Here is a 12,059-nt window from a genome sequence, read left to right on the forward strand (position 1 = left end):
TGATAGGGTTAGTTCAAGGACCAATATAATTGTGGATGGGTGACCAAATTGGTTTCTCCTCTGGGGAATAATAAATCAATATCTATTTAGAATGACAATAAAGACCAAACCAAAAAGACCCTAATAAATGAGCTCTATAAGAAATCTAGTAAGTGGACCTTGAGTTAAGAATTTTTTTTTATCAAACCCTACATACAAATTGTAGTAAGTGTAGCCTACTGAAGTATTTTCAAGCCTGTGTGCTTTGTGTGATTTCTATATTCTTGTGTTTGTATTACTTGTAATAAACATCCGGTATCACAAGTCTTACTTTAAGTAATACATTATTAAAATGAATATCAATGGAATTAATAATGGAATTAAATTATCATTAGCGATAAGAGGCATATGTACAAGTCATTCTTTCTTGGTATTCACTGTGATAAGCTCTGAACCGTTCAATAATCGATAGCGGTGTCCTGTGCCTTTAAGACGCTGCTCAGGGTGGTACCAGCGTCGGCGTTTGACGCTCAGGAAGTGGACTTAACCACCGAAAGATTCCCGCAGATTTGATATCGATTGTCCCAAATGTTACAAACGTGTTCACACTGATCTAAACCTTTGTTTAAGTATTTTTTTTCGGATATCTGAGTCGATAATGCTGGATGGTTGCGCTCATGAAATTCACCAGAGATATATGCAGGCTGTTGGGACTCGGGAGTGGTAAGAAACGTCCCAATTTTCAAAACTTTCTAAACTCGACCACAAGTTCAAATGATCCCGTTAAGTGGTGATGAAACGCGTGTGTGACAGTGAAACTATGGATAATGTCTTACACGTGGTCTATTAAACGATATATTTGTGGTGGTGTCTCGCAGTTGTCTTTGTCGTGATGTTCAAATTGCATTCTTGGTCAAGCAATTAAAGTTCCCCTCTTGCCAGTTCCACCCTTGCTTGCACCACTTCCAAGTTTGCGCAGTCGGTGCCAGTCTAAAACACACTTTGACAGACTTTTACATTCATAAAGCCAGTAATAACAGAACTTACACGTTTAAGTATGCCTTATGTAGCAGGAGATGTGCATAAAAGGCTCAAACTAATACAGATTAGAAGTACATTCCCTGGTGCATGTTGGTATGGTAACAATGCCTCAAATAAGTGACAAAAGCCCTGTAGCCTAGAACGTGCTCAGTGGTACATTTAGAGTTATGCGATATGTGTCTTTAAATATGCCATGTGCCCACACTTTGTTCCTCTTCTTGCTTCGTTTAGTTTCCTTGTAGAGCAGGTTAGTTTACTTACTGTTAAAACCATTTCAAGAGGTGGATGAGCGTCCCTGAAGACCTCTTAAAACACCTCTGATAGGAAATTGATGTTAATGATTATATATATATATATATATATATATATATATATATATATATATATATATATATATATATATGATGTATGTATCTAAATTTACTGCTTCTTTAAATACATTACATGTGAATGGGGCCAGGCTAACTCGCATAAGAGAGCAGACTGAATATTTTTCTTCTGTTTTGTGGTTCTTCGTGATGAAGCTGAAGCTGTCATGTCACAAATTGTCCATGCCAATGTTATCTTTGTAAAGACTCAACTCCATCCACAACAGTTGTATCTTGCAACCATACACTTTGTTGTGGACAGATTCACTGAGCATGTTATTCTTTTAATGTCGTATAAACATCTGTGTCTTTAGTCAGTTTCCAAAATCACTTGAAACTACTGACACATAATTTAGTAGTGATTGTTTTAAAGACAAGGTGATGATCCCTTCCTCTTTTACACACACTCTCTCTCTCTCTCTCTCTCTCTCTCTCTCCAATGCTGTGTTGAAGAACAGTAAAAAAAAAAAAGCTGATTTCCTGGTTAAAGCTCCAGTCTCCGATGATACACTGTTATTTTGCATTCCTGTGGAAAGAGCTCACCTTTCAACTCACACTAACAGTCTCCTTGAAGTGGAGTAACAGAGACTCCTTTGTTGCTTTTGTCCACAGATCTTGGATCATTTATTTGTTAGGAGGGAATTCCATTATAGTTAAGATTTAACAAAAAGTCTGATTCAGCTAATGGGATGGAGCTGTGCTTAAGCAGTGGTTGTTTCTTGACATTTGAGTAGTGAGCCAGACACGGACAGCTGAAATTCCTTCCACTTTCTATGTATGTTTGGAGACACCAACTCCTTGCGATGGTAGAATGGTCGACATTTAATAAATAAATAAATTAAAAAAAAAAAAAAAAAATATATATATATATATATATATATATATATATATATATATATATATATATATATATATATATATATATGATAGTCCAGTGGCTGTGAGAGTCCTCTGCTTCTCTACTTTTTTTTTCCACAGCTTGTACTTGTAGAGAAAAACGGTATTGAGCAGTAGGAGAGTTAGAGTCAATGCCTCATGAGTCACAGACTAAGTATGAATTTGGAGAACTGGAGATCTTTGCCGATTCCTGCATGGTCCAGTGTTTTGCTTCCTTTTTGTCTTGCCATTTGTCTGATGCCATTGGGCCTAAATCAGCTACAGGGTTCTGGTTGGATCTGATCTATGCCCCGAACATATCCCACATTCAGGGCAGTGCTTGTTTTCTATGTCAGTATTCAACCAAGTTTCGGAGAAAAGATAGTATGTTCTCAAACAGCAGTGCCTGAGGCAGCTGTGTGTTTGCATGTTGGGCCTGTGGCAGTGGAAATGTTAGAGTAAACATCACCTCTCTTCAGACCGAAAAGAAACTTAAATCAATCTCACTGAGCAAAACAGAACATTTTTGTCTCATGTTGAGCTTTCCTGGCTTTTTTTTTTTTTATAAGAAAGCATTACGTCATCTTTCCTGTCTCCACCCAATGTCATTTATAATTTTGATTTTACATATCAAAGGTCATAGTGGTTAGACTTTAATGTGAATGAGGAAGGAGGATGTGTATTTGCCATCCAGACAACCAATGTTTCTTTTGGATGTCAGGTTAAGATACTTAAAATGATCATGTGCAGTCATTTAAACATATAGTGACGTGCATCTTGTACAGAGCATCAGTGTTATTAAGGTAAATTTGTAGCTTTTTGTACCTTCTCCTTTTTTTTTTTTTATAAGGGATGCTTGCTCCTTATGTGTAGTCTGAATAGCCAATTGCATGTGAAAGATTCTTACCTAGCTACACATTACCATCTGATAAAACATAATGTGCATAAATAATGACTAGCTGTGCAGACTTTTCCTGTGCGCTGTATCAATTTTTAAGAACAAGAGCCATATTAATACATTAGAGCTGTTTTCAACTGAAAACATATCTGGTTCCCAAACATTGGCAAAAATTAAGACAGCAGAAGATGCTGTAATCAGGTTCTAAAGAGCTGATGTGCTGTGTATTTCCCAACAGGTACCCCTGTCCAGCAGCAGGAGGAGCAGATGGACTGTGGTGCTGCAACTGACCCAAGTGATGATACCACTTTGTCACAGGTAAACAAATGGTGTCACACCGACAGGGCATTGTCAGGACTGCAATGGTGAAGGTACAATGTGCAATGTTCAGCTCTGTGTGTGTGTGTGTGTTTGTTCAGCATGCAATAAATGGAGAGGAGGATTTGAGTGAGGAGGAGAAGGTCAGACAGAGGGCAGAGCGACGCAAAGCCAAGAGGAAGGTGAGCACACAAATCCTTACACTCCTTGAAGATCCTACCTGTTGCCCTTTTAAAGTCCAGTATGCTATGTATGGTGGGTAAAGTCATGCATTTTCTGATGTGTCAAGTACTGCATCTGTTTCAGCGCCGTCGAAAACGTAAGAAGCAGGAGCAGGTTAAGCAAAATGAGAGTGCTGAACGGGTAATGATCACATTATTCCTTCTAGGAATGCACTCTACATTTGCCTTTACTGTGAATAACTGGATATTTATGTGGTCCTACACATTAGGATGATGAAGACGAGGATGGTGGTGCAGAGTCTGAACTGGATGAGAGCGAGTCAGAAGCAGAAGTTGGTGCTGAAGAGGAGAAACAAGGAGTGCAAAAAGAGGAGGACGTTGCCACTCCACTCATGACGCCTTCAGGAATCAAAGGACATGAGAAGACACAAGCCAGATCCGCTGAAGAGGTAGGGGCAATAGAGTATTATGCATGTATGAATCATCTGTAGCTCTCATTTTTAGTCATTAGTCATCGGTGCTCAAGAGTATGCAGGTTTTAATTCCAGACAGACAGTACAGTAGAAAATATCACCATTAATTGCCACATCTCTACTTTAAGTCAATGAATCAGTTGGTGTAGTATTTTTTTGATATAAAAGCATGCATGATTGTAGGCCTGGATGGCACATGATTGAACACCAATGTCTGACTTTCTGTGTCACAAAGGAGCCAGAGTGGGATGTGAGCAGTGCCTTCTTTGCTAATGCTGCTAGCCATATCAAACCCAAAGGATCAAGTCGCAAGTCCAAAGAGAACAATGAGAATGAGGCCAGGAGAGAGGTGAATGAATGCTAATAGATAATGTAAGATGAGTATAGGAAGAGCTCCCGTCATAACTGTCCACAACTTTTTCTAGTTAAAGTAGACTTTGGACCACGAAAGCCTTTACAACAGTTGTGTATGTGTTAACCTACTATATCTCAGTTGTAGGATGAAGCTTAGACCATGGTCATTTGTGTCTTGCTGTAGTTGTTAAAACGCATATTTCAGACTACTGTATATTGGCATTTGTCAATGACAAAACAAAGTAGATGCATAAAACTAAAACATTAAATCAGCTGCTAGAAACTTCTCAAAGCTGTTGTTATTGTTTCTATGGTTTAAAAAATGATATATGTACATATTTATTCTCATTAGCAGTAAACGCATCTATGCATGTTTTACACATCCAATTTGAAAAGGCAAATCAAATCAGAGCATTTCCTGTTGAGAATGTTCAGAACTTGATGTACATTTTCACAGCTGTGAATATAAACTGATGAAAATAATATTTTTCTTACAGCCAAATGGAACTGACACCATGACCAAGAAAAGCGCATCACTAACAGGTAAGGGATGATTTCTGAATAGCATGGTACATAACCAGCCTTTTAATAGTTTATTCATTGAAAAAGAAACAGCCTTCAAGGAAATTATTAATCACACATTCCTTTGTACGAGCATGACAACGTGCAGCACTGTGGTCAGTAAAAGCCCTCAGGCTACCAACTCACTAGAGAATTTTTTAAGTATTTTTTCTATCTGGCAGAAAAAGGGATTAAGCTGGTGCAAGAGGGGCAGTACGCACAAGCAGTCAATATGTTTACAGAAGCCATCAAATGTGATCCAAAGGATTACAGGTATGTTGCCTGTGATTATGACTAGTTTATTACAAGGGGAGTGCATACATTTTAGACACCTGTAACATATTCCTTTTGCATTTTTTAAAACTTACATCCTGTAGGTTCTTTGGGAATCGTTCGTATTGCTATTACTGCTTGGAGCAGTACCCTCAGGCCCTGGCAGATGCTGAACGCTCCATTCAGCTGGCCCCAGACTGGCCCAAAGGACACTTCCGCAAGGGAAGTGCTCTCATGGGCATGAAGGTGGGCACAGGCTACTTTGGTCATGAGATATAGAATGCAATCAAAAAAACATCTGCTGACCAGCTTCACACTTAAGCTTTTGTGATAAGATTAGCCTTTGCTTACTCATTTTTGTGGGTGTTTTGTGTGTTGTAGCGGTACAGTGAGGCAGAGAAGGGTATGGAGCAGGTGCTGAAACTGGACAAAGACTGTGAGGAGGCTGTCAATGACCTCTTTAATTGCAAAGTGCTGCAGTTAATGGTAAATACACCGGCAAACAAAGTGGCAACGGTGTTTCTTGTAAGCTTAGTAGCTGTGAATGAAAATAACCAGTGATTGCTCTGAACTTTCCACTTTTAGAAGCAACATTTTGTTATTAAACTTGTCATCTTGACTTAAAACTTAATTCCTTTTGATTGTATTTTTGTGACTGGTTATTAATTTTTCTCTATTGTTTCCTCAGGAGCTTGGTTTTGAAGAAATGCAAAGTGTCCTACTGCTGGAGAAATTTTCAACTGTGCAGGCTGTTCTGGCATCTTGTTCTGATGCTGCCAGAGGTATGATCTCACATACATATTTTATAAAAAGGGCCTGCATTTTCTCTTTGTAACACTAGAAAGAGAGCAGTAATGTATAGAATAGGCTATATCTTAATCATACAGCCTTTTTTTAATGTATTCTATTGATGAAGCTCTTTTTGTCTTGCAGCTGGGAGCCAAGATCCATCAGTTGTACAACCGGGGTAGGTGTCCATTTGTTTGTCCGATCAATGCTAGGGGTTGGAAGGGTTAGTAGCCTCTGTTGTGGCTAAAATGGATTTTGGTCACCTTAGTTTACGCATCTGTCTTTATAGGTTGCCACACCTTTAATGTTCTTTGGAGAAGTTTCAACAAATGATGCATGTGAACTATGATTGTATTGCTTTCTGTCACATTATTTCCGTTTCTCTTTCTTTCAGAAGCCCTTGCCCATCTCTGTGGGTGGGAAATGTGACGACTGAGCTTACTGAGAAACACCTATGGGACCTTTTTAAAATGTATGACCTTAGTCTAGTAAAATATTTGATACTAACCTAATTTAGACTTCAAATCAGTCTATATAAGCACAATGTTTCTATTCCTACTTCAGTAACTGGAAAAACATTTCAGCAAGCACCTGTGTTTGTACCTCTTTGAACAGAAACATGGAAATCTACGTGGTTACTGAGTTGTGTGTTAAGTTGTTTGCTTTGCATTGTAGGTATGGTGAGATAGAGAGTATCCGTGTGCTACATGAGAGATATTGTGCCTTTGTCAACTTCAAGAATGCAAACATGGCAGCTTGTGCCATGGAGAAACTAAATGTGCGTACTTATTTCCCTTTTCTCAATCTTGTGTCTGTTTTTAAAGAACACTGTTATGGACTTAGAGTTGCATGTATGTTTCCTCTCACAGGGTTATTGTATTGAGAACACACGTTTAGTGGTGCGCTATCCTGACCGTCGCACTCCGAGGGTCCTTCCCATTCCACTTAAGACCTGTCTCCCTGTCACACAGCAGGCAGGGGCAGCTGCTGGGTAAGAAGCACTAGGCCACTGAAATCATTCAACAGGGTTAGGGTTGCTTTTATACTTAATATGCTTTCTTTGGTCTCTATGTCATCTTCCTCTTTGCCTAGGCCTCGACGACGTGGCCCAGTGAACGGAGACGAGTGTTACTTCTGGAGAACCACTGGCTGCCATTTTGGAGACAAATGTCGCTACAAACACATTCCTGATCAGAAAGGCAAGGACAGGAAGCCCTGGCAGCCTTGAACTCAGCTTACTCTTTGCCCCAGTAGTGTGCAGGAAACTGGGATGCACAGACTGAGCCAAAGGAGCTGCCGCTTACTGGACCAGGTTCTCTGGGCTAAAAATATTTACTGTAGCAGAATGGACCAGAATAGTCAAAGGATCAGAACCAGCACTCAGGCTCTAAGGCAGGGATAGTCACACGTGCCACAAAGGACTGGGAGTATCGGGGTTTTTATTTCAACCACAGACGATACTGAATGATATTTCTCAGTAGTACAATATTAACCAAAGGGGAGCAACAATTTCACCTGGTGTAGTCTTTGTTTTGAATGAAAACCTTCATAATCGCAGCCCTTCATGGCGCATGGTGACCTATTTCAGCTTTGAGGGATACATCCTAACCTCACAGGCCTACAACATAACAAGGAAGTGAAACTGCCTTTGTCCACTATTGAAAAACCGAAGTAATGGCCCTGTCACGTACAGCAGTAATGAAAGGACTCAGTTGGGATTTTTCAGGCCAAGGTTCTTCAGTGATGATCCTGGGGACCTTTCTTCTTTAGAAATGCCATCACAAAGCAGTGTTCCTCCCCATTTTTAAAGTACAGTAACTTAACCAATACTTTAATTTGCAGTTTAACAGTTTAGGTTTATCCATGGCCCACAATTGCTCAGGTCAGTCTGCAGTTCATAACATTTCCCACTCGTTGTTCCTGTGCCAATATCAGCACATCGTCCACCAGACCAAAGACTTACCAACAGACGTACTTGACATTTAAGTACCTCCCCTAATCTTTCTTTTAGCCAATAAGCTACAGAGACCCAGAGACGTGCCTTCATACTGTGTTATGTAGCCTTAGTTAAGATGATCATACGTGAGGAAAAGGACTTGAGGGATTGGAAAATTATATGTATTAATGCATGGATTAGGTGTATATTTCACTTTTTTTTTTTTTACCTATTGACTGTCCTATTGTTGAAAGATTGAATACACACACTGCATGCCTGTTCAGCTGTCATGACAAGTTATGGAGGACTCATTGTCCATCATCATAACCACACTTGTATGAAGGCTGTAGTGTTCAGTTTTTGGTTAGACTGTGTCAGAGAGGTATTGTTTTAACTTTGAGGCCATAGTTTTTGGTTTTGTTGTATTGGATTGCATGAAATGTCAGGTGTGAACTTCTTCAGTTCTGCAGACTTCTTCTCCCTGTTTTGTGGACTTTAGGATAGCTAGTTGTGGCATTTATCTGTGTACCCAATGCAAATGAATAGCCTTCATAAATTTTTATCTCAGCATTAGAATATGTAACGTGCTTTCTTGGTACACTTGCATAGTACACATCACAGTGCTTTATGTCTATGCAAAAGAAAAGTGCCGACTTGATTGTCAGTTATGTGTCGACATACGCACACCTACCACCTCTGGCAGAAGTAGTCTGTTTTTGTAGGTTGTTATGACAGACATGGCAATGTCATTGATAAAGTAGTTCATACTACAAGACAGTGCCTTACAAACATTCATGCTCAGTCATATGCACACATACATTCATGGCCACGTGTGTAACGTGATCCACTTACAGAACTTTTGAACCTTGAAAAGCAGTGTTTCTGACCTTAGGGGGGTCTCCATTTCAGTATTTCAGTGAACCAAAGAATGCTTCATGTGATGGCTCAGCACTGAAAGCAACCTTGTTCTTTCATAAGTTTCAACACTAGACAGTACATTAAAACCTATTGGCATGTGTTTGTATTATCCACTAGATAACCGTTACCGCTACAACACCTGGTTTAAGTCCACACTACGTTCACTAGTAAACTATGCACAGCATAGTGAGAGTATTTATTTTCCTATTTATACCTACGTTTTTTCTTTTTCTTTTTCTTTTTTTTTTTACAACATACCTTTAGGAGCTGAAATACAGCTTTTAATTTACTGCTCTTTTGTCTTTTCACTTTATGGTAGGTTAAAGACATGTATTTTCTATAAGTCCCCTCTTCTGTTTATGTCTGGCTTTAAGAGGCAAGCATTTTTAAGAACCATCAGTGTCACATGTTGCATTTCTACTTTTCTCATAGTACTTTCTGTTTCATGGCTAAAACTTGTGAAAAAGGAATTGGACACCAAACCTTAAGACTGCACTTGTTTAACAAACTATTTGACTGATGCTGTTAACTATGGCTGCACAGTGCATTTAATTTTGCAGACTAATAAAATGCATTGGAGGTTGTCGTAGCATATTTTGATTTCATCTTATGGATATTTCAAAATTGGACAAAAGATTTCCCTGAGTTTAATTGTATCTATTTGGTATGTTTTTATTCTTTTTACCTTGTTTCAAACTATTTCAGGAAAATGCATTTTTAATTATGATGTACACATTGATAACCAGAGCACTGCAATCCTGTTAATCTTCCAAATATTTTGTAATATCGTTACTGCACTGCAAAAAAGAGTCTTATATTTAATAAATGTATTTGAGCCACCTATTTCTGAGTCTCTACATGAGTAATGACACAAACTGGGGGAAAATGTCTGAGGTATGCAGTTATTCTGCTACTAGTTGTAAACATGATTTTTCTGGCAATGGTGTGTGGTTTTCCTGCCTGCCACAAGGCGGTAGTGTTGTACATGAATGGTTAGCACTGAAATACTGTATGTCACCAACTTAACCAGCCTATGCAATGCAATGTATTTTTGAGCTCCAGGAACCAAGACGTTGCTCTAAGCCATTCCTGATGCTCAAAACCTTGAAGTAAATCAAAGCAGACCAGACTGGTGTGGGTAGAATATGGTAACCCTGTCATCACTAGTAGAAGACACTTGTGTGGCCAGCATGAAAGATGCATTAGGGAATCTGTAACCACCCAGACCAGTGGGAGATGGAGACATAACTAACAGTACTGAGAACGTGTGGGAAAAGCAACCATTATGCCACAGATGACATTCTGAATAGAGAGGAACTAAAGCCTGTGAATGTATGTGTAATCCATGCATAAAAGATGTTTTAGGAGCCTCATACTAGGGACTAAAAGCACGATATCTTGGCCTCTGCTGCTTTGATTTTGACGTTTCTTTTTTAATTTCCCTGATTATGTGCAAGTGCAATACTAAATTGGTTCAGTTCCCCTTTAAAATGACATGCATGTCCTTTTAAAGTTACTGAGTTTTGATTTTTTGTTAAGGATTTTCAACCATTATATCACTGAGGTCAAAATGATATAAAATGGGGTTATCAGATTTTAGTGGTCGTACCTTGACGCTACCACTAACATCTGTTAACCCCATTTTATATCATTTTGACCTCAGTCACATTTTAGCCCACCTTGGGGTTAAGGCAAAGATGGCCTTTGATGCTAGATCTTATGAGGTCAACCTCTACGTACAGCTCTCTGCAATCTCAGCCCTACAGCCTGTGCAGCATATTCTCTACACAGTACGCGCCTACATGCTCCAATAGCCAGTGTGAATGTAAAAGCATTATAAAAGCCTGGAGAGATGGCAGTGGGGGTGAGCATGAGGAGGTGCTGTCGTTTGAAAAGGCACTTGTTTATTGTTGGAGAGCATGTATTTATTTCATGCCTCCACAGATTGTGGGTAAGGGCAGAGCCTGCTCAGTCGGTGTAATTAGAGAGGTGGAGAGAGAGAGAGCGAGCGTTCTGCCACAGAGCTGCTTCGCTCAGATACTCTTGGGCCCTCTGAGAGCCCTGTGAGCCCTTTCAGAGCCCTGTAACACACTCTCGCTAGCACACACACACCCACTGAGCTGTTAAGTATTGGCACACAGGCAGGGACACCTGTCTAGTCTAGTTTAATTAGTTTGATATGCAACAGTGCATCACAAGTTACAATGGAAGCATGTCACACACAGCAATGATAGTTATATTTTTAACCCCCTTTTCCTTTTTTAATTATTTTTTTTACACCGCTCTTTCCTCTCCCTGTCGGCCTTGGAGATCCCTCTGATTTGGCCCTGCTAATAGGGGGTCTGCTCTTCCTGTTTGGGTTTACCAGTCAGGGAGGGACCACCATCCTGCCATCCAGTCACACCATCACTGGCACACACACACATTTCAATTACAGCTTCAAAGTTTACATGTGTGCACACAAATACACACATATGTAACATATGATTTTTTTTCACCCTGTTGGAACCCTGCATACGAGTAAGTGTTTTTACGGTCGTGGTTGATGTTTCAGTTCCTACCTCCCCTGTCATGATTGTAACTTTTCATGTCTATGAATAAACCTTGCTGCCTTAAAAAGGTGCCCACTGAGGTTTACTTGAAAACTGAAATACAGTTTATCAACACAACACGCTGAGGCCAAAAAATGTCATGTTGCTAAATTTGTCCCAAATCCTCCCGAAATGACTCAAAAAAATAAATAAACAAGTTTCAAACATGTAGAAATGGCTTAGTAGACATCTGGAGGAAGCCTAAGCCAGATCAGGACTGAGCACTGAAGTGACTCCGGCTAGAAAGCTTTTTTCATCTGGATCTACATTGATAAAGTAAATCTTTATGCTTTCTATACCATGATGACAGGTTAGACTCCTGGGCAGGGGTGGTATGGCATGGCATATTCTCATCAGTCACGTTCACCATGGCTACGGTGAGGCTGGACAATTTTAGAGCTGGTGGTTTGCGGTCATCTCACCAAGGAAATATCTACCCTGTGGTATAGGGAGCTTCTTTAAGACACTTGGAACTTGATGTTTGAAACTATTCTAGAACCAG

The 12,059-nt window shown here is 39.7% G+C and overlaps 1 protein-coding gene across 2 annotated transcripts; it reads left to right on the forward strand.

Annotated features, from left to right (window-relative positions):
- Window positions 1-52: 52 nt before the first annotated feature.
- On the forward strand, window positions 53-9,809 carry zgc:123010 (uncharacterized protein LOC641500 homolog). 2 transcript variants are annotated; one of them, XM_044214502.1, is made up of 16 exons: window positions 53-702; window positions 3,401-3,480; window positions 3,582-3,662; window positions 3,787-3,843; window positions 3,932-4,111; window positions 4,371-4,484; window positions 4,987-5,032; window positions 5,233-5,323; window positions 5,428-5,569; window positions 5,705-5,809; window positions 6,012-6,105; window positions 6,257-6,290; window positions 6,507-6,584; window positions 6,788-6,890; window positions 6,982-7,103; window positions 7,205-9,809. In XM_044214502.1, exons 1-16 carry the CDS (start codon window positions 645-647, stop codon window positions 7,338-7,340), a joined length of 1,521 nt encoding a protein of 506 aa, XP_044070437.1. In that variant the 5' UTR covers window positions 53-644; the 3' UTR covers window positions 7,341-9,809. The 2 variants fall into 2 exon arrangements, with proteins under 2 accessions (XP_044070437.1, XP_044070439.1); XM_044214504.1 differs by lacking the exon at window positions 3,787-3,843.
- Window positions 9,810-12,059: the final 2,250 nt, after the last annotated feature.

This window comes from Siniperca chuatsi, linkage group LG11 (assembly GCF_020085105.1).
Source record: "Siniperca chuatsi isolate FFG_IHB_CAS linkage group LG11, ASM2008510v1, whole genome shotgun sequence".
Taxonomy (NCBI): Eukaryota; Metazoa; Chordata; class Actinopteri; order Centrarchiformes; family Sinipercidae; genus Siniperca; species Siniperca chuatsi.

Excerpts from the sequence above, each read along its gene's own strand:
- zgc:123010 (XM_044214502.1), top strand. The coding sequence starts at position 645 with ATGGTTGCGCTCATGAAATTCACCAGAGATATATGCAGGCTGTTGGGA. Across the intron at positions 6,106-6,256 it reads TTGTTCTGATGCTGCCAGAG|CTGGGAGCCAAGATCCATCA; the intron begins GTATGATCTCAC and ends TTTGTCTTGCAG. Across the intron at positions 6,891-6,981 it reads GTGCCATGGAGAAACTAAAT|GGTTATTGTATTGAGAACAC; the intron begins GTGCGTACTTAT and ends TTCCTCTCACAG.